This window comes from Panthera tigris, chromosome D1 (genome assembly GCF_018350195.1).
Source record: "Panthera tigris isolate Pti1 chromosome D1, P.tigris_Pti1_mat1.1, whole genome shotgun sequence".
NCBI classification, from domain to species: Eukaryota; Metazoa; Chordata; class Mammalia; order Carnivora; family Felidae; genus Panthera; species Panthera tigris.
In genome coordinates this window covers 22,805,872-22,832,391 of record NC_056669.1, presented here as the reverse complement: position 1 = coordinate 22,832,391, position 26,520 = coordinate 22,805,872, and the positions used below count along the sequence as shown (strand labels likewise).

Sequence of the window (26,520 nt, the reverse complement as noted above, 5' to 3'; positions counted from 1 at the left end):
GGATGTTATTATATTATTATTATTATATTATTATTGACTATCACTGGCTGTTATTATATATTATGTTAATATATTATTATTGGCTGTACTTTTCATCCGCTTGACCTATTTTATTTATTTATTTATTTATTTAAATTTTATTTTTTAAAATTTACATCCAAAGTAGTAGTTAGCATATAGTGCAATAATGATTTCAGGAGTAGATTCCTTAGTGCCCCTTATCCATTTAGCCCATCCCCCCTCCCACAACCCCTCCAGCAACCCTCTGTTTGTTCTCCATATTTATGAGTCTCTTCTGTTTTGTCCCCCTCCCTGTTTTTTTATATTATTTTTGTTTCCCTTCCCTTATGAGTCTCATCTGTTTTGTCTCTTAAAGTCCTCATATGAGAGAAGTCATATGATTTTTGTCTTTCTCTGACTGACTCATTTCACTTAGCACCATACCCTCCAGTTCCATCCACATAGTTGCAAATGGCAAGATTTCATTCTTTCTGATTCCCGAGTAATACTCCATTGCATATATATTCCACATCTTCTTTATCCATCCGTCCATCGATGGACATTTGGGCTCTTTCCATCCTTTGGCTATTGTTGATAGTGCTGCTATAAACATGGGGGTGCATATGTCCCTTCAAACCAGCACACCTGTATCCCGTGGATAAATGCCTAGTAGTGCAATTGCTGGGTCGTAGGGTAGTTCTATGTTTAGTTTTTTGAGGAACCTCTATACTGTTTTCCAGAGTGGCTGCACCAGCTTGCATTCCCACATTGTGTCCAGTTTTTAAAATTGATCAGTACCATCCTTCTGAGGAAGTTCTATATTTCCTACTTATAATATGGAGAACAGTGGCCTGTCTTCCGGGAGTCAGGTGGTTAGGATAGTGTTTTTGGTCTTTTATTTGTAAGACAATGTGTGTGTGAGCTTGCCATGTTCAGTAATTTACTCAATCGTTTATTGTCATCTATTTTGTGACAGTCACAGTAAAGTAATTCCCAAAGGGCAACTCCCACTCTGACACTGGGGTCGTTGCATCCAACAAAGAATGTACAATGAGAGTGGAGGACAGCCGTGGCCCTGGAGGAATGTCGTCAGGCTTCTGTTGCATAGTAACTGATGAGCCTCCAAAAATAAGGGCTGGGTCAGCAATGTGACAGAGACACTGAGGCAAGAGGAAACAGAAGTAAGCTGAGTATTTACTTTAAGTTTATTTATTTATTTTGAGAGGGAGAGAGCCTGTGTGCAGGGGAGGGGCAGACGGAGGGGGAAAGCGAGAATCCCAAGCGGCCTGTGTGTTTTTACCATGGAGTCTGACTCAAGGTGCAGACTCATGAACTGGAGATCATGACCTAAAGCCGGAGTCAAGAGTCAGATGCTTAACGGACGGAGCCACCCAGGCACCCAGTAAGCTGAGTATTAACACAAACCACCACCAAGATGTGAGTGTTTCAGAAGTTTCAAGAACATACTCACGAAAATGAGTATCACACATCCAAGAGATCCATGGATAGTCAGTCTTTGCCCTTCAGGGATCATCAAAAGAGGAAACTTAAGGGGCGCCTGGGTGGCTCAGTCGGTTGGGTGGCTGACTGCGGCTCAGGTCATGATCTCGCAGTCTGTGGGTTCGAGCCCCGCGTCGGGCTCTGTGCTAACAGCTCGGAGCCTGGAGCCTGCTTCCAATTCTGTGCCTGCCTCTCTCTCTGCCCCTTCCCTGCTTGGTCTCTGTCTCTGTCTCTGTCTCTCTCAAAAAAAAAAATAAACATTAAAAAAAAAATTTAGAAAAAAAAAGAGGAAACTTAATGCAAAATTTATACAATTACCTGATCAGAGCCATTCTGTACATAATCAGTCACACTTAACAAATATTTAACTGTGTAAACAGAAATGGGCCACTTCTCTAGAAAATATTTCAGAGGTCCCATATAGTTTTTTGGAATGTCCAAAATATATTTAGTCAAATACTAAACAACATACTCGTCGAAGCACAGTCCTGTGCCACTGTTCCAATCTTCTATTTCCTAGTGTGTGCTATCCAGATTGTTGGTTAAAGACTATTTCATTACTTTTATGACACCGTAACTGTCCTTTTTCTATCTTACCGATTTGCCAGGTCTTTCCTGTTAACCAAAAGAGATCTTAGTAAACTAACAGGCCCCAGACCACCTGAATTAATTTTAGCACACATTTTTGTACGTGGCAAGATGCCCAGGGCTCTATTTACCCAGTGTTTTTACATTGAAAATTAAGCAAAGTAGTTTCGTTGAGTCAGAGACAGCTCAGTGAAAACTTTCACTCTACCTTAAGCCAATAATAACTGCAATTGAAGGATTATTTGAGAAGCCTAAGGTAGTGAAATTACAAACTCTTTGTGCCTGTATAAACTGTAAAATGTGCATTGTAAGAGCAGCTTGATAAATGTCCTATATTTGTAGACATACTCATTTGACATGTTCTCTCATTCACTGCCTATAGATTTGGGTCTTTGAAGTTTACATGTATATACATAACTATTTTTGTGATTACCCGATTGCTTTAGCGATTTTAATTCAAGTGTTAATCAGCAAAAGTGTTTCCACATGTTATCTTCTTAATTCTATTCAGAACAGGTATTATAGTCCTTTTTCATTTATTCATTTATTTTTTATTTATTTAATTTATTTTTATTTTCTGAGAGAGAGAGAGGGTGCAGGTAAGCGAGGAGCAGAGAGGGAATCCCAGGAGGGACAGAGGGAAAAAGGGAGAAAGAGAGGAAGGCATAGAATGAGAGAAGCGGGGTTCACCTGAAGTGGGGCTGGTGCTCACCTGACGTGGGACTTGAACTCACAAACCATGAGATGATGACCTGAGCCAAAGTTAGAGGGATTAATGACTGAGCCACCCATTTGCCCCTATGATATTCTTTTTTCATATACTTTGTCATCTATGCTTGTGTCTTAGCACATAACCCCCAAGTTAAAGCCATTTTTATGTTGATACATGTAGATACCTGGAACAGAAAAATGATTTCCATGTAGTTATCCAAATGATAAATTCCTGGGGTGCTTGGGTGGCTCGGTCGGTTAAGCGTCCGACTTAGGCTCGGGTCATGATCTCATGGTTTGTGAGTTCGAGCCCGGCATCAGGCTCTCCTCTGTCAGCACGGAGCCTGGAGCCTGCTTTAGATCTTCTGTCCCCTTCTCTCTCTGCCCCTCCCACACTCACGCTCTGTCAAAAATAAACATTGAAAAAAAAAAAAGGTTAATTCCTGATGATTAGGGGTTAGGATTTGGTGTACTAGAAAATTTTATCAGTGTGGTTTAGCATGTTGAAAAGTGGGTAATCTAACGCAATATGATCAACGTCAACACTGTTCTGTTGAGAGTCACAATTCAGAACAAAGTAAACTGCTGTCCTCTTCTGTTTCACTTATTTGAAAAATAGATACCAAAGAATAGGGAACGGTTAAATTGTACTTCTTTTTTTTCTTGCTAAATATACGTCACTTCTTGTAAAACAGCTGCATATTTCATCTATGTGTTTTCTCCGGCACAGAAAAGCAGGTTATCATCCGTCACAGTTGGCCATGGCCCCTCTGTCTTGGCCATCCCCTTAGTCCTGCCCCACCCATGTAGTTCACCTCCACTGCCTCCCAGCAAATCGCCCTTGCACTTCATCAAAAAAGCTCATCCTTTGGGGCACCTGGGTCACTCAGTCGGTTGAGCAGCTGACTCTTGATCTCAGCTCAGGTCTTGATCTCAGGGTCATGAGATCAAGCCTCGTGTGGGGGTCCTCGCTGGGCATGGAGCCAAACAAACAAACAAACAAACATGTCATCCTTTGCTTTAAATTGAAGAAGTGAGCAGAAAAAAAGAAACTAAAAGGAAAGCAACAGAAGAATTTAAGGCCTCTGACTATCTGGTGAGTCTTCATTATTTTGTGTTAACATTATTTTACGTTAACATTAATTCCTCTTAGAGCTACCGCAACAAATTATTAATTTATACTATTTTGTTTTTAGGGAGGTGCCCTGGTTTTTCTAATTCTGGCAAGTATTTTTTTTTTTTTTTAACTACAGTTTAACTTTGCTTTTTTTAAGTGAAAACTTCTTTCTGCCCTGATGATACTTTGTGGTCTTTTAGGTTTCTAGGACCTCTGTGTTACTTCCAGATTCTTGCAGACACATGGGGCCTCAAGCCAGAAGCTTATTAGTTAGTTTGTTTTACAACATCACCATAGGGGGTTGTTTTTAAGGGTCTGCCTATGCTGTGTGTCTCACTGTTTTAAGAGGTTACTCTAACACTGAGACAGTTATCTCCTGTCCTCAAGGAGATTGAAGTTTAAGTCAGATATCTTTGGAACCAGCAGATGAGAGAAAACCCAGACAACAGAGCCAGTATGGAACAAGGACAGACGTAACTACTATTGTCCTACAAAAAATCCTAAGGTGTAAGTATATCCATTCATTCTCGCTAAAGTGGACATGTCTTATCTTAGTGCTGAGCATGGTCTGTTAAAAGATGTTTTCCAGTTAGTTTAATCGTTGCCCGCCCCCTCTGATGATGAATTTACTTACTTGAGAAAAAGGATATAAAAAATGGCTGATGTTTTAATGTTTATTATTTATTAGTTCAACATTTTTGAGGTCCTACTAATGTGCCACAAACTATGTGCTTGGTGCTAGACATTATGACTTTAATCGGAGTCCCGTATACATCAGTACTTTGACCACTTCTTAGGCAATAAAACACTTTAGACCATTTTCACTCATTTCCTTCTTCAGGGTTTTGTGTTATTTTTGTCACGTTTTCATTCTACAGATACATAAAATTCTCTAAGACATTACAGCTACTGTTTTTTGAAGTCAGTATTTATTCAGAATTCCTGACACTACATTTTTTTGTTACTGTTCGTTCTTTTCAGTATTTCCTTTCTTCTCTGTGCTGGTAGTCATTTCCTTCAACTTGGAAAAACTCCCTTTGGGATTTCTTATAATACAGGTCTGAGGGTGACAGATTGTCCCAGCGTTTTGGTCTGAAAATGTCTTCAGTTCATCTTCCTTTCTGACGGATCCTTTCTACTGTTTATTGAACTCTAAGCTGGCAGTTACTTTCTTTTTGTACTTGCACGATGTTGCATTATGGCTTCTGTCGTTTCCGGTGAAGAATCATCTGTGCAACTGTCATTGTTCCCTTCCAAAGTAATAATGTCTGTTTCTTTTGACCGCTTTTATGATTTGCAAATTGTATTTTGCCTTCGGCAGTTTAATTATTCGCATTAAACTCTGTGGTTAATTATTCACATTCGAAAGTGTGAATATGTATTCTGCTTGGGGTTCATAGGACTTCTTGAATCTGCGGCTTGGGCTTTCGTCAGTTTTAGCAAATTCTTAGCCCTCTGTCTCCAGATATGGCTCTGTCTTGTTCTCTTTTCACGATGCTTCATATGTCTTTAAAACTTCTCTCTATATTTCCCATCCTTTTGTCTCTGCCCTTCAGTCTGAATAGTATGCAGTGCCTGCTTCTAATTATTACTAGACTCTAAGTGTCTATTAAAACTCTTCATCTTGTCATCTTTTTTCTTAAATATATGCATCCAAGTCTTTTAAAGTCTTTGTCTCCTAATTCAGTATCTGCATCACTTATTTTTCTCTCGTTCTTTTCTCTTGATATGCCTGATAATTTTTAATTGAATTCTGGGCACTGCGTATGAAAACTCACAGAGGCTCTGGAAGAAGTTTTCTTCTTCCAGACGGGACTGCTTTTGGCAGGCAGTTTGGCAAGGGGCAGATCGCTTTAACCCGATCAGGGACTGAGCTGATTATTTACTGCTGAGTTTCAACGTGTGTAAAAGTGTTGTCTGTTTCTGCTTCACCGTTATTTTTACAGCATAAGCCTTCAAGGGTCCTAATTAAAAAGTCTTTTCTCTTTGGGAGGCTCTGAACTCCAATTTCTGTTTTCTCAGCCCCATGAAAGTGCCAGGAGTCCTGCTTAGCTTCTTAGCTTTGTAGCCAGCACTTTCTGCTTCATGCCTCAGCCTTTTCTTTTTGCACTGAATTGGGGAAATGCCTCAAGAGGAAAAGGGGATGCTGAAACTCGGGTTCACATTTACCTTCTCTCTGAAATCTCAGCCGCTCAGGTGCTTGCTTGGGTAGTAGCCCTCTGATGACTTCAACAGATTTAAAATAAAAATTTCTTGGGGCGCCTGGGTGGCTCAGTCAGTTAAGCATCCGACTGCCACTCAGGTCATGATCTCGCCGTCCATGAGTTTGAGCCCCACATTGGGCTCTGTGCTGACAGCTCAGAGCCTGGAGCCTGCTTCAGATTCAGATCTACCTTATTTATTTCTCCCTCTCTCTCTGCCCCTTTCGCATGTGCATGCATGCACGCTCTCTCTCTCTCTTTCTCTCAAAAATAAATAAACATTAAAAAAGTTTTAAAATAAAAATTTCTCCATCCTTTGTAGTTGTCCTTGGCAGGAGGATTGTTCTGATACAAACTAATCAGTCATAGCCAGAAACCAGCAGTTTAATTTTTTAAAAGTTATTTCCAACAAATCGTGGAAACCATGTAGATTCCCCCAACTAGAGATATTTCCAATTTAGGGAAACCAGAATCCTTCTTACTCTCTAATTCTGTAATTGTGACCTAATGTAATTTCTTCGATTATAAAACAATTGGGTCTGAACTAGTAGGAAAGAATAGACACTAGTCTCTGGCTGGGCACATGGGACGTGCCCTGTTCTCATCAAGCACACATCTATTACCGTCTCACAGACAGTGTCTTTTACATCCTCTTGTGTAACTTACTGCATCACGCTGGAACCATTTGTTTGCTTGTCCATCTCTGCTTGACTGGAAGCTGGAAATCTGCCTTATTTACCTTTATATTTTCAGTCTCTTACCACAGTGTCTGACATTTAGAAGGTGTTCAGCAAATGCTTTTAGAATAAAGGGTTCTTCTAGGTAAGGTTATTTATATAAATGGAGAATACCCGTTAAATTTTCATTAGTAGTATTTGAATTCAGAAAGGCTATTTTTGTCTGTGTTTTGGTTTTGCCTCTGACCATGCCCCACATTTTGGGTGAATACCCTACTTAACAGTCTGTATTCGATTTGACGAATTGAATATGTTCAGAGGGATTCTCAGGTTCCCTGGGTATTGGGACAGAGGAAGAGACCTGACAAAATCCAAGAAGGAAAGAGGGCGATGACATGGACATTATTAAATGGCTGTCAGGAGATTAGTGCTCACTTTTGCCAGCATCCCAGAAAAGTTTTTAAAATTCAGAGTTGAATAAAATGTAGAACGGGACAAATAAGGAATGCCATACTCTCCTGGAGTCATGATCTGTCTAGTCCAGTGCTCTGATTCTGCCTCCAGCAAACTTTCTTCTTATTAGTGCTTCCTTCATTTTTTATTGGCTTAAGACATGCATGGGAACACTTAGGTTTTATTTGAATCAGGTATGTATTTCTTGCTATATATTATTAAAACTTAAAATAGAGTCCTATTAGATAATCCTGTACTCAAACTGTTCTGTACAAATGAATACCTCACATACTTGGCTTTCCATTCCAGGTGACTAGTATCCAGATTCCACTAAATTTATAGTAAGTATACTTCTCTATTTGAAATTAATGTTGGACTTATTTAAATGAAGGATCTGGTTAACTGACAGATATCTTCCTGTCTTGCAGGTTCAGATCTTTCTTCCTGCTTAGCAGTTAGTATTTCCAATAACCTGAACCAACAGAGATGCTCGTAACAGTTGCATGGACTTCTTTTACTCATTTGCATATGCCCCAGAAATGTACCATCCCATGGTAAAAAAGTGGAAATCCAAAAGATTCTTATTTTTATTCCCCAACATCGCCTAGCTCCATCACACTGCTGGTCAGTTCTGTGTGTTTCCTACCTAACATGCCCAAATCAAAGCCAAATGAAATGTCTTCCTAAGACTTGCTTACAATTATTGAAATAAAAAATATATTTCTGTTATTCCAGTTTCTGTTTATGATGGAATAGCTTGATCATCTATAGGTAATAATAGTGATGAAATCTGGACAGTTTGAAATTATTGGAGAATAGCCTGAAGCAGGCAGGAACTGAATAAATCTAAACTTGAAAGACAATGGCTGACATTTATTTGTGAATTTTTGCTGGAGGGCATTCTCCCGTCTTGGGTCAGGGACCCAAACAGAGGTGTCAGAGGATAGAGTTCAAGACCAATAGAAAACCAGCAAAAATAAAAAAAAATAAAAAAAATAAAGGAAAATGTGATACTTAAAGGAAAAAAGACAACAGAAACAGACCTTGAGGTGACACAGATGTCACAATGAGCAGACAGTGACTTTTGAGGCAGCTGTTATAAATAGGTTCAAGCACCTAAAGGAGGATAAAAACATTGAATTCACACTTGAGGAATTGCAGCAGAGAAATAGAAACTATAGAAAAGACCACAAGGAAATTCCAAAGCTGAAAAGTACAATTAACAGGAATGGAAAATTTACTGAATGGCGTTAACAGCAGACTGGAAATGACAGAAGACAGAATCCGTGAACTAGAAGATCAATAGAAATGATCTAATCTGAAGAACCGAAAGAAAAAAAGAAAACGCGTATCTTAGGTGAGGGCAGGAATAAAAGTAAGTCAGGATTGAAGTGAATGCTCCTTGTTAATAAATTCTAGCAATCAGTTCTTCAAAGAAAAAAATTTAAAAATATACAAAACCTGGATTTCGAACATCTGATCCTTGTAGTGTCCCCCGCCCTGCAAGGGGGAAGAGGGAACATATTACCTGACTTCAAAGCCGTGTGTTTTTGTTGGCTTTCATAAGATTCATCCTCTCACGTGGCCATAGGTTTCTTAGCTTTCTGTTCTCTTCTTCCTCTCTGTTCTCTTCCATTCCTTCCAGTGGCTAATGGCCTTTTTCTTCTGTGTGCTGTATTCAGGAACCAGTTAATTATGAAATGGAAGACAACTTCTGACAGAGGACCAAGGCAAAGGAAGCCTGTGAGATTGGTCATCCTATATGGCTTTATTCTTAAGTGGTGCAGTCTCCTGCTGTATTCCACTTTAACTGCAATTTCTGAGTTCTTGATCTTGCAAATCAGCGTGAATCATTGCATTATTTGTAAGCACTGATCTTTCTTAATGAAAGTCTGTGATTACAAAACACCAAATGGTATTTCAGAGTAAGTGTATTTTAACGATTGATCCCTGAAGGCACAATTCTGTTTCTTTTGGTTGTATTTTGTAGGTGTTTCACCAAAACCAGCAGCACTTTCAGCAGCAGCCCCCTTCCTGTGGTCCCAGTGGTAGCACCTTATCCTCACGATGGCTTGGAAATGAAGCCCCTCAGTCACATGAAGGTGCCCGTATGTCTGGCTTCCACAGCCCCCGACTGTAGCCAGTCACCTGAGGAGAGCTTCAAAGATGACACGGCACCAAGACCTGCTCAGCATACTTGCTGTCAGGACGATAGAAATGACATCGACATTGAGTGCACAGAAGATACAGCAGAGTTCAGCAGAGGTACCGGGAGCCATTAGCAATCTCAAGTTTCATGTGCAAATACTCTTCACGTAATCTAAAACAATTTTCCCCTCATATGGTTGTTTTTAGAATGCACAGAATAAGCTGTTCCCAGATCTGTCTTCTATAGTTTACAAAAATACAAGAGTTCACATAAGTCATTTGCAAGAAGAATGGAAATGGGGGGAAAGGGATCGTTTCTGCGTCTTTCCATTTTTGTGAAAATTGGAGTGCTCTATCCCACTGATGTGTGTTGGGGGGAAAATCCCATCATAATTTCAGAGTACATAACGGGCTCACTCCTTTTCTCACACGTGTAAAATATAGTTACAGCAATTTCTCTGTCTAGTTAGACAACATATTATCTGGTAGCAGAATTGTGTATGTTAATTTAATGCATTTCCCCATACATTTCCCAGGGTATAGTCAGAAACCATTCTATCCCTACTAGAAAAATAAAAGGTTCTTAGTAATGCCATTGATCCAGTCATATTTGATAGCTTAGGGACAGAATCACTGTGTGTGAAGATGCTTTTAATAATTCCAAACCATCTGTGATACAAACATAAAAATGATAAACATGTGAAAAATGTTTCCCAAGTTCCATTGAACTATGTGCTTTAAAAAAAAAAGAAAGAAAAAAGAAATCTTAAGTTTCAAGCTAGTCTTCAGTTACTTAAGACCTATATGAAGGAAGTTGCTTTTTTCTGTGATCAACTCACATATTTCTTAAATAGTAGGTGGGGTTAGTGGGTACTTCAAAAAAGTTGACGATACAGGGAATTCTGTGAAATTCTGTTATCCACATCCTTCAGCTCAGGCTGTTAATCCCATTACATTTTGGAGAATAAATCCAAATAGGCTTTGATTCAGTTTGTACCTGAACAGTAGACTTGTGGGCCAATGCATTTTGTGATCATGGGCCTCTTTTACATTTGCATTAATTCTGGAGTTGTAGCCTTTCTTTTCTTTCTTTCTTCCTTTCTTTCTTCCTTCCTTTCTTTCTTTCTTTCTTCCTTTCTTTCTTTCTTTCTTTCTTTTTAAATGTTTATATATTTTATTTATTTAGTTTTGAGGTAGAGGGGATTGAGAGAGAGAGAGAGAGAGAGAGAGAGAGAGAGAGAGAGAAAATATCTCAAAAAGGCTCCACGCTATCAGTGTGGGGCTCAAACCCACAAACTGTAGATCGTGATCTGAGCTGAAATCAAGAGTCAGACGCTTAACTGATGGAGCCACCAGGCACCCCTGTAGCCTTTCTTTATTATTTTTTTTTTGTAGCCTTCCTTTAAAAAGAATTTTTTTTTTTGAATGTTTATTTTTGAGAGAGACCCCATGCAAGCAGGGGAGGGGCAGAGAGAGAGGGAGACACAGAATCTGAAGCAGGCTCCAGGCTCTGAGCTGTCAGCACAGAGCCCAACGTGGGGCTCGAACTCAGGAACCATGAGATCTCAGGTCACACCTGAGCCGAAGTCGGATGCTTAACCTACTGAGTCACCCAGGCGCCCCTGTAGCCTTTCTTTAAAGTGGTTATTTGCAGGGTTTTAAGGGGTTTTTGCTTTTAGCCCTCAGATGAATTGTACAACTGTCCATGAGAGCTCAGCTTTATTTTAGATCTTTGAAACCTACTTCCTCTCTCAAAGTCGAACTCAACACAACTGGCTCTACCCTTGCTCATGATTCTTTCTTTATTGATCAAAGTAATATTTTTAGACTGTTTTGTGAAAATCAGCTTTATGATTTCCTAATGCTCCCAAACCTTTGTGTTTTTCAGGAGACAGCTGTGTCCATTCAGAAACAGAGAACAAAATTTTAAGTTGGAATCCTCTTATTTTGCCACATGGGTCAAAGGACTGTACTGAAAAGACAGCGTGGTTTCCTCCCGGCATTCCTCTAGACAGCCCTTCAGGGGTCCTTCAGCAACCCCAAGAAACCTGAGGATGTGCATACGACTGGTCATGCTCCCACTTCAAGCCAGCACCTGCACAAAACAGGCCTGGGGATGGACTGCGTGAAGGACATTCATTCAAATCAGAGAAAATCGTTATTTATTTTTTGTAGTAGTAAGGTCATATGAATGTATCTTAAATTGTGTGTGCCCTTTTTTATTATTTATGCCTTAACAATTCCTATTCCTCCCTCCCCCTCAGTAGGAAACCTAGTTTTGCGTAGTTTTCAATCATCTGAGAGCAGTGGTATCATTCCATGTTTCCGAGAACCTCAGTGACCAGAAGAGCTTCTCCTGCAAGGATCCAGCCTCTTGGCCGATACGGCTCGAGAGGGAACTGATCTGGCTGTTCGAAGTTTTCAGATGGAAAGCTGGCTTTTGATACTATGTTTATTATTATTGAGAACATTTGGAATCACCCTCAGCTGTCACCTAGTGTTTATAATAGCAGGTCTCTTTTGAATTTTAGGAGTGCCTTCCACAGAAGTGATAGGGGACCTGTTGACTGTCTGCACATGGGCACAAGTTATGTTCCGTTTTCTAGACACTAGTCACAAAGTGTCATGAACATGGTTTGAGGTTAAGGTCTGTGGGGTTATTGCATTTTGCAGAGAGGGAACCAGGGCCAGAGAGAAGAATGAATGTCCTCAGGTCCCACTACCCTAAAATTGGATTGGTTTATAAAATCATCACTGTGGGGCTCTTTTTGACTGTTCTGAGAGTAGGAACAACATAAGTTTAAAGTGGCGACTTGAAAAGAAAGACCCACATTGTGCTCCCGATGTCATGCCACCCGAAAATTATTATTTTCCAGCTTCCAACATGGGCAATGCTTGGAAGACGTGAATGTCAGAAAAGATTTAATTTGGAGGGAAAGGGGTATGGTCTGAAATTTCCTGACTTTTTTCAGAATGTCGTCATTGTAAACAGGCACCTGAAGCTTCGGTTAGCAGAGCTCATAAATCACAGTTACTGCTCCCTCTGAGTGACGAGGACATTTGCAGCTGCCTTTGGAAGGCTTTTCTTCTCCACATCTAAAAAAAAGAAACAAAAGCTCACAAAAAAACACTACTACTATTTAATAGCTATTTTAATAGCTTTTGAGTCAAGCTTTAATGGATCACTGCTTATTTTTGGATTGTGCATCCCTTGGGGGGAAAAAAAAATGATTCTCTTTATGTAGAGTCAAACAGTTTCAGCATAAATGAAAAAAACTTCTTTCCCAAAAATTGCAGTGAAATAGACTAGAATACTATGTTAATCAACTGTTTATGTAAATGCATCAATATTCCCTTACATATGTCTATATATTTTATAAATAGAGCTGTTAGCGAAATACGTTGTTTGAGCTGGGTCACTATGCGAGAATGTCTTCGAGTGGAATGTAGTGAATATAAGTTCAGGGTCCGGTATTAGGGGTGCTGTAGAATCAAATTCTGCATTCCAGATGTCCATACCTATAGTATGCTGGATTTATGATTCATGTGGTGTAGATACACTTGGCTTTGGAGGGGGATATCTGCATCCCTTCTGTGATTAGCAAAGGACGGAGTCCTAGTGCACAGAATATGAAAACATGCCCTGTGTTTTTTGCCAACCAACTCACAGCCATGCGGTCACAAAGGGAGTTTGAGAAAACTGGGAGTAAATGTTCGTAGGCAGTCATTTTGATTCAGGAAACAGAGGTATATTAGCATGAGCCTTAGGTCATAAACTGCTTTTAAAGATTGAGTTTGAATATGGGATTTGTCCACCCGGTAGAGGAGACAACTTTTACCTTTAGGGCAAACTCATTGTGGACTGCTTTATTTATATTATTAGTAACGCTGTTTTAAGTGTTATCCCTTTTATTGTATTTTATTTATAAAAAAAATGCCTTTATATATTGAGACATAAATATAAATATAAATATATAAATATATATATATATATATATATATATACACAGTTGCCTTACTGTTCAGGAGTTCTGCATTCTCCCTGACCTTGAGTTATTCTGAACTTGTATGACCTGCACAGTCAACCAGCAACCGTCCTGCCTGCTGTCGCTTCCCCGGAAAGTCCGAGGACATAGCACAGGGTGGGAGATGGCCCTAGCATTTGTGGAGTAGCTGCGGTGGACCAGGCACCGTGCTCAATGCTGGCCTCTGCTATCTCGGTAACCCTCACAGCAAATCTGCAACATAGCCAGTCACCCACCACAGAGCCTGAACTTTAGCCCAGTTTATCTGGAGCCGTAATCTGGGCTCCTTCCATTTTTTTCCATACTGCTTTCCAAAAGCATGTGGTTCCCTCTTTCAATGGAACCGGTCCAGTTCTGTATGCTCTCCTCCCCTGCCGCATGGTGCCTCCGATGCCCTGACCCCACAGCCAGAGAAGCTGTGCTCGGTCCTGCAGGGGCAGAGCTGTGTGCTCTGGGTCTTTCCAGAGTCCCCGTTTCTCCCCAGGACACCCCTCACCTCTTCCTACCCCCCCCCTCCCCGCCCCGCCAGGGAATGTGATCTTCCCTCGGCTTAGTGAACATGTCACTGGTCAGGCCTCTTCATGTGCCTTCTCCTCTTAGAATTCTCTGTGGTTCTTTGTTTTAGCATAAAACATCCCCGCTCCTGTCGTATCGATTCATTATCTCCTTTTTTTCCATCACGTACCAATAGTCTGGTGATGGGTGCCGTACAGGATGTAAGCGAAATTGCAATGTTTTCAGCCTTTTGAAGTGGTCTTTTAGGAAAGCATTTCTGGGTTGTGTTTATGTTGAGTGAGTCTGTGAACACCGATACGTCTGTATCAGGCCGACTGTGTCGCAACGATCATTCCAGATACAGTACTGCAAAGAGCTTAATTTCAGAATTGAATTCCACCTGTGTTGCCCTTTTACAGCAATGACTTTGAGATGCATGTCTTTGTATCATATTGAAAAGTGTGTTTTTATTTTCCTTCAGGTTGTAATATTCTGTTTGGAACTGTACATATTTTAAGTGATGTAGCTTTGACAGGTTTTATCTGGTTGATACGACTTTATATTAAAAGGGAATGCTGCTTTCCTGTAGAGTAGCACGTGAAAATGGGGATCCTGAGATACTCCCTGTTTGTATAAAGCTGCTTATAGCTTGTGATGGGGGTGGGTGGGTGTATGTCTTACTCTGAAATTCTTTGGAACCTCCATCCCTGTCCTCCCCTGAAAATCCCTGTGCGCACCCCAGAGCCAAGCGAGTTAATCCCTCCTGTTCTGACCGAAGAGATACAGGCCCTGAAGGAACAGGATCTAGGACAACAAGAGTTTTATGGGGAGGCTGGGAAAATGCCTGAGCCAAAGAGCTGTGTGGAAGGAGGCAGACCGCCTGCGGGGGTTGGGGGGGAACTCAGTATCTCTTTGGAAGGAAGACAGGAGGGAGGGAGAGGAACGCGGGGAGGAGAGTGGTCTGTGTTTACCATTAACTTGGAGCTACATCGGTGTGAACTCCTGGGTAGACAGCTCGCCTCCTCAAGGCGCAGCCCTAACAAGTCAAAGTGTCTGGGCTGTGGTGACCAGAGAGCCAGCAGGGTCTTTGGCATGGGGTGGGGCCTTGTTCTAGTTTATTCCCCATGTTGAAATAAGCCTTCTTTAAACCTTAGCTCCAGTCCTGAGAGCCTTGAGAGAACTTGAAATCCCATTTCTAATAAAGTCTAAGTCTGTGAGAACCTGAGAAGCAACTTAAGTTTCTGTCCGTCTCCTGTCTCCTTCCAGGCGCCACTTTCCTTATTCCTGGCAAGATCATCCCTTGGCTCTCTTGCTGTTTCTTCTCATCCGAGTCCCCTGCGGAGGCAGCTCTGACTCCTGACTCTTGTAGCCCAGTTGAACAAGCATTCGTTTGTGTTTCCCCCAGATTTCAGACACATGCACACGCACGCTGGAGCCAGTGAGTCATGCTGGCAGCTGACAGGGTACGACTCTGGAAGGTCCCCTGTCAGCCAGCATCCCCCGGGGCCTGGTGGCAAGAAGCCGCATCTGGAATACCTCTGCTCTGTCGTGTCGGCACAGACTCCCGGAGTCTAGCGACTGTGTGTCCCTGTGACCACTGCAGACTCTGCGACACTCCTGCACCAAAGGTCGGAGATGGACAAAGACCCTGGCATTGGCACGTGGCTCCACTACCCCTCTGATTAATCTGGTCCCATAACCGAAGTTTGCGTTCCTGGGGGAGGAATTCGAGATCTGGAAAGTAAGGAACTCCCAGAAGGGCACCTTCCTTGCTACAGTTGAATGAAGGCAGCACACGCCTGCCTACAGGTCTTGCTTCCCATCTCCTAGCTTCCCGCCAGTAGGAGAACCCGGCTGAAGCTGGGGCCGGCCTCTCCCTGTGGGAGTTGCAACTGAAACAAGCCTCCACCGGTGAGAGCATCACGTACGATTTATTTAGCAGTTTCTCGGTTCACAGGCTTCGTGCGCCAGCAGCTGGCTTGCTCGGCAGAGCGCCAGGCACCGTCCCCAGAACCATCCTTCTCCCCGGCCCTCGGACACCCGCCTGGTCTCTTCTCCAGTTGTGGGTCTTCCTCATCCTTCCACCTCCGGGTTCCACAAGCTGGGCCAGGACTCCTCTTGGAAGCAAGTCCTCCAGAGGCACGGCAGCCTTGTCCTGGTTGTGAAGGCTGGGTGTTGAAGGGGGTGGGGCAGCTGGGGTCTTCGCTTTCTTGGCTCTAGGGCCGACTACACGGAGGGATCTTTCCACTCCCACCTGTCCCCGTGCGTATTTGCACCTAACCCTTGGGGCCTCATGGGGTTGCGGTCACAGTGATGGTGACGTTAACTGGAGCATCCGTGGCTTCTTGCACAGGCTCCACACCTGGGGTGGCGGGTGGGGGTTCAATGCCTACCAAGGACAGACACAAGCAGAGGAGACCGATGCCTCGGGGGCATCCCCGCCTGTTCGCAGGACAAGAGACTGAGCCTCATGCATGAAACTCAGGACTGCTGTCCTTACACATGAGTGGTCCTTGGGACGGAAGCATGCTTACCTGCCTGTTCCTCAAGGCCTTCCCTCGACTCCCTATATTGATGATTTTGCTCCCTGAGGGTGAAGTGCGAGAGTGAAGTCAGTGACAGCCTCGGTTCCCCAGCCTTCCTTTCCAGTTAGAGGAAAATCCCAACACACAACCGCCCTTCCCCGCCCCGCCCAGAAGGACGAGGGTTCTACACTCACATGGGAACAAGCAACCGACCAAGGCCTGTAGGAAGAAAAGAAGGGGTGTTAACTTGAGCAATCCACCACAGGTCCCTGGAGAGTAGCCCTCCCTTCCTTCGTAGGCCCTGTATTAGAGACTGGGGAACATAGATGGGGATGGCCTCAGATGGCTGGGGTTGGGGGTTGGAGCCCGGATGAACCGCTAGCATTGAGGAGAAGTTACAGTTAAGGAAGAGCCTAGACTCTTTGCCCAGGGGAAGTCTGCGTCTCTCCTTGGATAGGTCTAGACCTGGCCACCTGTGGACTCAAGCAACCCCGCCCTTCAGCTTTCCACTCACAGGGGACGGTCCCCGGGTGCCGGGCAGCATACTGGAACACCAGTAGAGAGGCCACCGTTGCCACCACCACTCCTGTGCCCGCTGCACCCAGCACTGCTGGATAGGCGCTGAAGGGTGGATCCGCTGGGAGGGGAGAGCGCTGGTTACATGGCTTTGGTGCCACTACTGAAACGTGACAATGGCTTAGGGGGCGGCATGCAGGCAATGCCCTGCGGTGAGCAATCAAGAGCAAGACTTGACCCAGAGAATCTGTAAGTCAGGCCTTTCCCAAGGAAAGAGGTGCTCTGCGTGCTTTCGAGTCCCCAGCCAAGTCCCCCATTTGTGGCACTGAAGGCCACAGGCCAGTTATCTTGGAGCTTGGGGCCAAAGGGAAGGACACCAGGAAATAAGGGAGTTCCCGGGACGGAGACAGAGCAGCAGGAAGCTGAGAGCCCACCTGTGCCCCGGGAGGTGAGACTGAGGCACAGAGTTGGGCCCCTACCCTTCTCAAATCACCGGCATCCTGTGTCTCCCCCTTGCCTATTTCCCCGGATTCAAGCAGAACTGTGGCTCCTACCCCTAGGCCCGGGGCCTCCGGAGCCTCCCAGGGAGGGATGGGAAAGACAGCCGTGACTACCGCAGGGGAGGGTGGAGAAGAGGAAAAAGACCAGGAGAGAGGACTTCAAGTGGGGGGGAGGCGGAGGAAAGGAGCAGGGGAGGCCCCGTGAGGAGGAAAATGAAGCGGGGCTCGGTTTGGTGGAGAAAAGGTGAGTCCCTCCATGGCCCTAGCCCCGGCACCTGGTATCTTCACCTCAGAGGGATGTCCAGCCGTGTGGTGATTCAGGGCCAGGACGCGGAAGGCGTAACGGACACCTGGGTCCAGGCCCCCCAGCCTCCGGCCCCTGCTCTCTGGCTCAATGTCACTGGCTGCTGTCTCCCAAGCCCCAGCTCCTGGGCTCGGGACACTGGCCCTCCGCTGCACCAGGAAGCCCGTCAGGTTCCCAGGGCCTCGGACGGCCCACTGCAGCTGCACCTCCCTCCGGTGTCTCCCGTACGTCAGGCGGCTGATGGTGACGTTGGGAGGAGCTGGGTATCCTGGGGGTGAGGGCAGGGACACATACGGCACCTGCACACCTATAGCCACATATGTCGGTGTGCTTGCGCCCCCAAATTGATTCCAATGTTGTTGAGAGAGAGCCAGGAGTGCGGCACCACACTGAGGTCTGTAGACCTGATCGGTCCTGTGTAGTTTCAGTCTATGGTGCCCTAGTGTCGTCACCTACAAACTGAGGACGTTATTCTGACAGCATGGAGTGCTGCTGGCCTTTATTCAAGAGCGCATCAGGTTCATCAGGTTCACGTTCACATAAGCCCATCTGGGTTTGCGCTTTTGAGGGCCTGTCTGTGCCTGAGGAGTTAACGGGTCTAAATTTTGGAGCCGAGGGGGCCCCTGGGTGGCTCAGTCGGTTGGGCGTCCGACGTCGGCTCAGGTCAGGATCTCGCGATTCGTGAGTTCAAGCCCCACGTCAGGCTCTGTGCTGACAGCTCAGAGCCTAGAGCCTCCTTCAGATTCTGTCTCCCTCTCTCTCTGCCCCTCCCCCGCTCACACTCTCTCTTTCTCTCTAAAATGAACATTAATTTTTTTTTTTTTTTTTTAATTTTGGAGCAGAGGATTCCTGCGTCTTTCCACCTGCAGGGTTACGGCTGGAGGTTTCCCCGTGCCCCTTGCCACGCAAACACCCACTACCCCTCACTCACTCAGGACCTCCAACAGGACGCTCCGACTGCTGTTCCCTAAGGCGTTGCGAGCCACGCACTGGTAGGCGCCCCTGTGGCGTGCTGGGTCAGCGTCCCGGATGCTAAGGTGGAGCTGGGCCCCCTCAGGGTGCAGCATGAATCCAGAAGGGCCAGCTTCCACTTGCTGTCGCCGGGGTCCCAGCCAGAGGAGCTGGACAGGTGGCGTGCCCCCCAGGAGGGCACACCCCAGCCGGGCCTCTCCCCCTTCCAGCACGGACACCTGGGGCTTAGCCACTGCCACCTGTGGGGCTTCTGCAGGGACAGAGAGGGTAAGGCTGGATGGAAGGTGTCCCCCGCGCCTGGGCTAGTGGGAAGGCTTGGGGGTAAGGTGCTGGCCAGCAGTGGAGGGGATAGGGAGGGGAAACAGAGGAGAGATGGGGCCAGTGGAGTTGGCAGTGAAGCTTGTCTTGGGCCAGTCTGCTGCCTCTTCCAGGATCCCGTTCTATGCCAGAGTCCTACCACAATCTGCTTCCAGATTTCTTGATAATAGCAGTGTGCCTTCAGGCCCCAACTCTAGTCTCAGCTCCTATAGGTGGGGCCCCTGCCTTATTCACCCCTGTGTTAACCAGCTCCCTCCTAGTACCTGGCATGGGGCCTCCTAATACCTCCCTAATAGCCCACCAGCTCCCACCCCCAGGGCATTGGGCTGGGCCCAGAGCAGATGCTTTTTATGGACTGAGTCCTAAAGACCCAGAGTTTCAGGTGTCAGTGAATCTCCTAGGATAGAATTTCCAACCCCAAGACTGAATAATAAGGGAGGGAAATATTCCCAGATGAGGGCCTTCTGAGAGCCCAGGGAGGCTGTCACCAAGCCCCCGGAGACCAAGATGTAAATCATTTTGTGCGAACTGCTATATGTGACTGTGTGTTTTCTCACATTTTTCACTTCAGTATTTAACTCTTTTTCGCGGAGTTGGCAATAAAAAGGACTGGCAGGGCCAGATGAGGACAGAGAAGGAAACCAGACCGAAACAAATAGAAGCAGTGAGAGAGGAAGAGAGAGACCTCTGACACCTGAAACACTAATGCAAGGCAGGAATATAATCAGGCACCTCTCATGCAAATTGATGCAAATGAGGGAGGCAGAATCCCTCAGGCAAATGAAGGAGACAGACTCCCTCATGCAAATTGATGCAAATGAGGGAGACAGAATTCCCTCACCGGCTAGACAGGGTGCTGCCCAATAGCGGTAGCCCCTGGTCACATGGGACTGTTGCACACTTGAAAGGTGGCCAGACCACACTGAGATGGGTTGTAAGTAAATACACTGGATTTTGAGGACAGTAGAATAAGATACCTCATTCATAATTGTTTATTATTAAACATCGAAGTAATAATATGTCGGATATATTGAGTTCCATAAAATGTTTCTCTTATTTCTTTGTACTTTTTTTAAATGTAAAATTTTAAATTATATGTACGGCTCACCTATTTTTATTGGGCAACACAGACCCAGACCAAACCCCCTGACTTTATGGATCGAAACAACTTGAGTTCTGGGCGGTGAGGTGACTCAGTCTCCTGACTCACTTTGCATTCCAGCGCAGACACCCCCCCAGAGGCTCTCATCACGATTCCAAAGGGCTGCTCTCCCACCTCAGCCCCAGAACCAAGCCACCAGCCCCTACTCACCCAGCAGGAGCCGGCAGTGGGGGTCAGGGACCCTGAGTGGGTGACTGCCCCTGCAGGTGAACTCTCGGCCAGCCAGATCGTCCTGGGTATGCAGGAGGTGGATGGCCAGTGAGGGGCTAGTGGTGCCCAGGGGTTGCTGCTGTCCATCCAGCCAGCTCAGCATGGCACGGGGCTCGCCTCCAGGCCACTCACAGCTCAGCATGATGAACTGGTCTCCAACTGTGGCTGTGGTCCAGCAGGTGGGGCTCCGGAGGGGTTCCCCTGGATAGGGAATAATGGCTCAGCCTGGCTCTACAGGAGGAAGAAGGGCTTGGTAGGCCTACTCCACCCCACCCCTCCTTCCTTCATTTATTGCTCACTCACTCATTCCTCCATTGACTCAGTAACTCGTTCATTCATTCATCATTATTGAGAGCTGGCTGTGTACCAGAGAAATAGTGAGAACAGACACCAAGCAAACAATGACAATATAATTTGATGAATGCTAGAGTACAGGTAGGAAGACAAACTTTGTGGGGCTATAGGGAGAAGCACTTTGAAGATAGGATGGCATCTGAACTTGGTCTTGGGGGGTGGGTAAAAATCTCCAAAGCGGGGAGAAAGCTAAAGGCACATTTCAAGGCCAACATGCAATAGGGCAGTAGAAGCATGGTGTAAGGTCAATGACAGCCTGCTGACCCTGGAGGCTGGGAGACAGGAAGGCATCACAGGGCTCCAAGCCCAAACTGCGGAGGACAGGGCAGTGTGGCTGGACGGCCGGCTGGAGTGGAGAGGAGGTTGGAAGGAAGAGTCAGAGCTGAGTGCTGCCCACCTCCTTGCTACATGGCAAGTCTTGGAGTTTGCGATCTGGAGCCGCATCCCAGGTCCCAGGGCTCCTCTAAGGCTCTCCCCTGGCTCCCACCCATGCCCCTGCCTGGAACATCCGAGGCCTGCTGTGTCCTATGTCCACTCACACAGCGTGATCCTGCAGAGGGCAGGCAGCGCCAGGGCTGGGTGCTCGCCGGCACAGGTGAAAACGCCGCCGTTAGGGAGCTGGGTGGTGCCACGACTCCAGGTGACATTGCTGAGAGCAGCAGGGCCAGTTCCCCGGGGCCCTTCCCACCGCAGCCGGGCAGCTGGAAGCCCCCCCGGCCAGGCGCAGACCAAGGTCACGGCCCCAAGGGTGGGGAGCACAGAACAGGAGGGCTGCCCCTCAGGGGGATCTGGGCGGAGAAGTGGGCGAGGATGGGGCTGGACAGACCCCGCTGCCAGGGCACCGTGGCCCCCGGGCCCAGTTTAGAGGCCCGGAGGCCACAGGGTCAAGGGTAGGAGAAGGAGCGAGAAGTGGGTGGGAGGGAAACGACTCGATTTCTCTGAGGGGCTGGAGAGCAAAGAGCTGCGCTCTCAGGTCAGGGGCAGGAGCTGACGGGGTGAGCGGGAGTTCAGAGCCCCTGAGGAATCCCAGAGGCCCGTGGAAGCCCCCAGAGGGGAAGTTTCCCCATTGCCTCTTCTTTGCCACTGGGTGCTTTGCCTCACGGTCATTTCTCTACCCTTCTCTGTGCCTCAGTTCAGTCTCCAAGGCCGTGGGAAGAATCACTTGGGGATGAGGTCGACATAGGGTCAGGGGCTTCCTCTCTCCCTGTCCCTTCCCACAGCTTTCTCAGCCTGTCCCCCTGCTCTCCACCTCCTGACTCCCACACCTCCCTCCCCTACAACGTCTACACCGCTTTCCACAGGGCGCCTGGAGTCTGCCAGAACACAGGGCTGTGGTGGTCCTGGCTTTGAGCGGCCCCTTCCCCCACACTCACAGTAGATGGTGAGCCTGACGGTGGTCTGGCTGTGGGTGTCCAGGCGGCTGTTGTGGGCCAGGCAGGTGTACAGGCCTGTGTGGGCGCGGCTGGCGCTGGCGATGGTGTAGGCGGGCCCCACTTGGACCTGAGTGTGGTCGCGGAGCCACACGTAGTGACAAGGGGGGTTGGATGCAGCCCGGCAGCTCAGGGTCACCTCTTCCCCCTCGCCGGCCCAGAAACCCTCCTCGGTCAAGCCCAGTGGCTCCACCGTGATCACAGGATTGTCTGGACCATCTGGGGGGCAAGGAAGACTCGTCACATCTCTCCAGTCTTCATTCCCTGACTCACTCGTGTAATCGTCACTGACTCACCATCCAACAAGCTCGTGCTATGGACCTACTATGTCAACCACTGGGCTAGGCCCCCGAGGAGCTCAGAGTCTGCGGGCCATAGGCACCGTCCAGTGTAGGTGTTCAGGGTCCGTGGAGGCAATCACCTTAGGCTGTGGGAGGCTTCCCTGAGGGACCGAGTTTGGGGTACGACAAGAGTTGGCTAGGCAGGAGGGGGGTGCCAACCTTCCCAGTTTGCCCAGGATGGAGGAGCTTCTTGGGACTGGGACCGTTGGCCTTTGACGTGGTCCAACTTGGACCAACTTGGACCAACTTGCTGCCCTCTCTCCCTATTGTGTCCCTCCTCCCTGTTTCCTCAGGGTTCAGTTGGTCCCGAGAGACCTTCAGGTTCAGCCCAAAGGCAGGCTCTGTGGGCCATCCCCTTTACCGTAAATATGCATAAAATTGTGACTCTGAACGTATGCCCATTTTCCTGGGAAGAGGGGCCCACGAGCTTGAAAAGGTTAAAACCCCTGTCCTAGACCTGTATTTTGTACCAGCGGGCCCAGTGCCCTGATGTTCTTGCCTTCTGGAGCCTCTCAGAGGGCCGTGGCCCTCCTGGTGGCCCTGAGGTGTGGCAGGAGGCAGAGTGCAGACCACGTGCCCCCCACACCCACCGATCTGACTCACAGACGACATCAAGGAAGTTTCCATCACTGCTCAGCCGGTTGACGGCGTTGTGGGCACTGCACGCGTACCAGCCCAGGTGCGTCCTGTTGACTGGGTCCAGCTGAAGCAGTTGCCCTGTGACCTCCACCAGGTCCTCCTCAGGGCCTCGAGGTGCCTGATGTCTCCAGGCAAAAGTCACAGGCTCTGTGCCCTCCCGTAACGCACATGTGGCCACCACGGAGGTCCCCTCCACTGGGGATGGGTCACTCAGTCTCACCTGAGGCTTTGATACGGGCACTGGCCAGGGGAAGGAGAGGCCTTGTGTTTGTTATCACAGACCCAGGCCATGCCCGGCTGTGTCTCACGGCTCAGCCCTTGCTGGCTGGGGGTTGGCCTGCCCATGGGGCCCTGACCATCCCTTTCCTAGGACCCCAGGTTTTCTCGCCCCCCCCGGAGGCAAGGACCGGTGGAACCTAGGCCCGGCCCAATGCAATGAGAAGCACATGCAAATAGAGGCTAAACAGCATGCAGAGCAACCCAGGTCACCCGTCCCAGCTAGGCTCCTCACCCAGCACGGCCAGAGTGTGGTAGGAGTAGGTGGTGTGGAGCTGGCCACCGGCCGCGTGCAGGGCCTGGCACAGGAAGTGGCCACGGGCGCCCTCCCGCAGCTCCTGAAGCACCAGGCTGCTGTTCCAAAGACTCACGGCCCCCAGCGTGGAGGCCCCGGCCTCTACCTTGGACTCTGCTCCATTGGTGACAGCCACAGGTCGGGGAATCAGCGAGCCCAGGGGAGTGAAGCTCCAGAAGACCACCAGGGGGGCGGGCCCAGAGCCACAGGCCAGCTCCACAGAGCCGCCCCGCACTCCTTGAATGGCTGCGGCCTCCTCGTCAGGGGCTCTGCGTGTCAAGTGGGGCTGCCCTATGGACAGAGTGGCAATTCAGGACATCTGGGCTGTGCTGGGCTCTCCTCCCTCCCCTCCTCGGGCCCTTCCTTCTTCTCCTCCTTGGAGTTAGTGGGGAAGCGACAGCGTCTGAGGGAGCTTTGGAGTTTCCTGTCTGGCCGTGCCAGAGCAGGCAGCCTGGGGGAGTCCTCGCCTGAGATCAGGGAACAGACTGGAGCTGAGGTTCCCATCCCCGGGTGCCGGCAGACCACTGTGGAAGACTGATAAAAATACATATTCCTAGGCCTCATCTCAGACCACCGACTCAGAATCCCCAGGCATCAGGGCCCAGGAATCTGTATTTTTAACAAGCATCTAGAAGTCAGTCTGATGATCAGCCCGAGATGGGAGATCTACACGGCCACTGTTTAATCGAGGCTGTGGGGGTCTCTGTGTAAAGATTCCAGGGGGATTCCAGACCCACTACGGCAAAGGGAAGATGACCCCAGCCTGCCATCAGCCCATCTAGCACACATGCATCAACTGCTAATTACAGAGTACCTGCTCTGTACCAGGCACCAGGGTTACAAGGACAGATGAGCCGCCCCAACCCGGTTCTCGTGGATCTTTCAGTCTATCAGGGAGTTGACATTAAACAGCCATCACAGAGTAAGGCTGTCAACGGGTGTTTTTTTCTGCTCAGGACCTAGTATGGAACCCCAGCATCTGCCTGAGGCCCATGTTCTCCTGTCTCCTGTGGCCAAATAATGATACTGTGCTGGGCTTTGGCACGTGTGGATGATGATAGTACCTCAGAAGACAAGCAAGGCACAGAATATCTGCTGACCTTGCCTGTAACGATAATAGCATCCCCTGAGACTCTGAAGCACGAAATCACGGTCTAAAACCACATGGCAGGTGGTAGAGCTAGGATTGGAGCCTGGCTCCCAATCTCAGACTCTTTCCACAGCTGTCAACTTCTCCAGCCAGAAGAGAAGACAGGCACGGAGCTGGAGAGAAGGGATCAAGGGCCAAATTCTGCTCTTCACTTGAGCGAGAAGCAAAACAACCCAGAAACTGGTTCTTTCCAACCCTGTGGACACTGCTGTGGCCCCAGCTACCAGCATCTCTCACTTAGCCTATCTCCAGATGCTCTCAGCTCCCAGGAAACCATCTGTCTTGAAGGGAATGTTGGGGGGGGGCGCCTGGGTGGCTCAGTTAGTTAAGCATCTGACTGGCTCAGGTCACGGTCTCGTGGTCTGTGAGTCCGAGACTCGCATCCGGCTCTCTGCTGACAGCTCAGAGCCTGGAGCCTGCTTTGGATCCTGTGACTCCCCCTCTCTCTGCCCCTCCCAGCTCATGATCTGTCTCTCTCAAAAATAAATAAACATTAAAAAAATTAAAAAATAGAGCGGGGGGCGGGGGGAACGTTTGGAAGCCCAGATCTGACCATGTCACTCCATGCTTACAACCTGACAGTGGCCCTCAGGATAACCCCAGGCTTCTGAAGGTGTTCCGGCCCTGCCTCCCCCACTCCTGGCACATAGCGGTCGCTCAGGGAGAGCTGGTTAAGGCCTAGCAGATGAACAAAGTGGATGGACTTGGCAGAATGGCCACAAAAGTGCAAAAGGGGGATCCCAAAGAAGAAAAGGAAGAAGTAATAGGATGTGAGGGGGGAATGGGCCCCCGTGAGGGGTGGTCTGAGTATCACTCACCCGAAGCCCTTCGATGCAGAAGGCAGAGGGGTGTCAGCAGCAGGAGACTGAGCGGTTTGTGCAGAGCCCTCTGACGCACCATGGTCTCACCTCCCTGGGTGGCTGTCCATGTGGGGCTCCTGCCTGACTCTCGGGAGCTCCCTCTCCAGAGCAAAGCCCAGCCCTGGAAGGATTGGGGGTCTGGCTCGGGTGGCCAACCTCAGCCTTCCGACACCACCATCCCGCTCTCCTGTTACCCTCACTGTCCCAATGACAAGTGAATTATTTACCAGATGATTCACTCCATCCATAATGCAGAGATGGGAGGGCGAGACCTAGCTGGGGCACACACCTCGGGGACAGCCCCGAGCTCCCCTGGCATTTCCATTTCAGTGAGAGCATAACGTTAGAGAGTCGCTGAGCATAAAGTTGAAAACAGCCCAACCACATCAAGTGCAAGCACCTGCCCAACACAAACCCCGTATGCAGCCCTCCGGACCTCAGGGACAAGGACATCAAAACACGTCATTGAATGCCTTTCGTCCCCCCTTGTGTTTTCCTCCTGTTTTGTTGGGAGAAGCTGGTAGAGGGCTGGAAGGAGCTCAGGAGTCCAACACAACGCCAGAGTTAGGGTTTGACTGTCGAGCTATGACACTTCTGGAAATTTCTGAACCTCTCTGAGCTTCAGTTTCTTCGCAGATAAAGTGGGATAATAACACCTTTTTTCTAAGGCTATTGTGAATATCAGATAAAAACCTTATATTCGCATACAGGGGGGGCTTCTCGGGTGCTAGTGAAGTCCTGTTTCTTGACTTG

At 47.8% G+C, this 26,520-nt stretch overlaps 2 protein-coding genes across 4 annotated transcripts in view; one reads left to right on the top strand and one right to left on the bottom strand.

The window, feature by feature from the left end:
* Positions 1-13,325, top strand: part of CDON (cell adhesion associated, oncogene regulated) — a 100,657-nt gene extending 87,332 nt beyond the window's left edge. For 2 of the 3 annotated variants that reach the window (XM_042958609.1, XM_042958610.1), the window contains exons 19-20: positions 9,238-9,512; positions 11,284-13,325. In XM_042958609.1, coding sequence (XP_042814543.1) covers positions 9,238-9,512; positions 11,284-11,447 — 439 coding nt within the window. In that variant the 3' untranslated portion in view covers positions 11,448-13,325. The remainder of the gene's footprint in view (positions 1-9,237; positions 9,513-11,283) is intronic. The other variant, XM_042958611.1, reaches the window with a different exon arrangement.
* Positions 13,326-16,115: 2,790 nt separating this feature from the next.
* VSIG10L2 (V-set and immunoglobulin domain containing 10 like 2) lies at positions 16,116-25,840 on the bottom strand. Its single transcript, XM_042959522.1, has 12 exons — positions 25,726-25,840; positions 23,698-24,048; positions 23,151-23,426; positions 22,150-22,425; positions 21,316-21,564; positions 20,363-20,623; positions 18,692-18,982; positions 17,732-18,028; positions 16,955-17,077; positions 16,635-16,659; positions 16,450-16,502; positions 16,116-16,304 (listed from the first exon to the last, which is right to left on the bottom strand). The coding sequence occupies exons 1-12, from the start codon at positions 25,805-25,807 to the stop codon at positions 16,207-16,209; spliced, it is 2,382 nt and encodes a 793-aa protein (XP_042815456.1). The 5' UTR covers positions 25,808-25,840; the 3' UTR covers positions 16,116-16,206.
* Positions 25,841-26,520: the final 680 nt, after the last annotated feature.

Coding starts and splice junctions, on each gene's coding strand:
- VSIG10L2 (XM_042959522.1), bottom strand. CDS start 25,807: ATGGTGCGTCAGAGGGCTCTGCACAAACCGCTCAGTCTCCTGCTGCTG. Junction 18,029..18,691: donor CGTCCTGTTGGAGGTCCTGA/GTGAGTGAGGGG, acceptor CCTCACCCCCAG/GATACCCAGCTCCTCCCAAC. Junction 16,305..16,449: donor AGGCCTTGAGGAACAGGCAG/GTAAGCATGCTT, acceptor TGTCCTTGGTAG/GCATTGAACCCCCACCCGCC.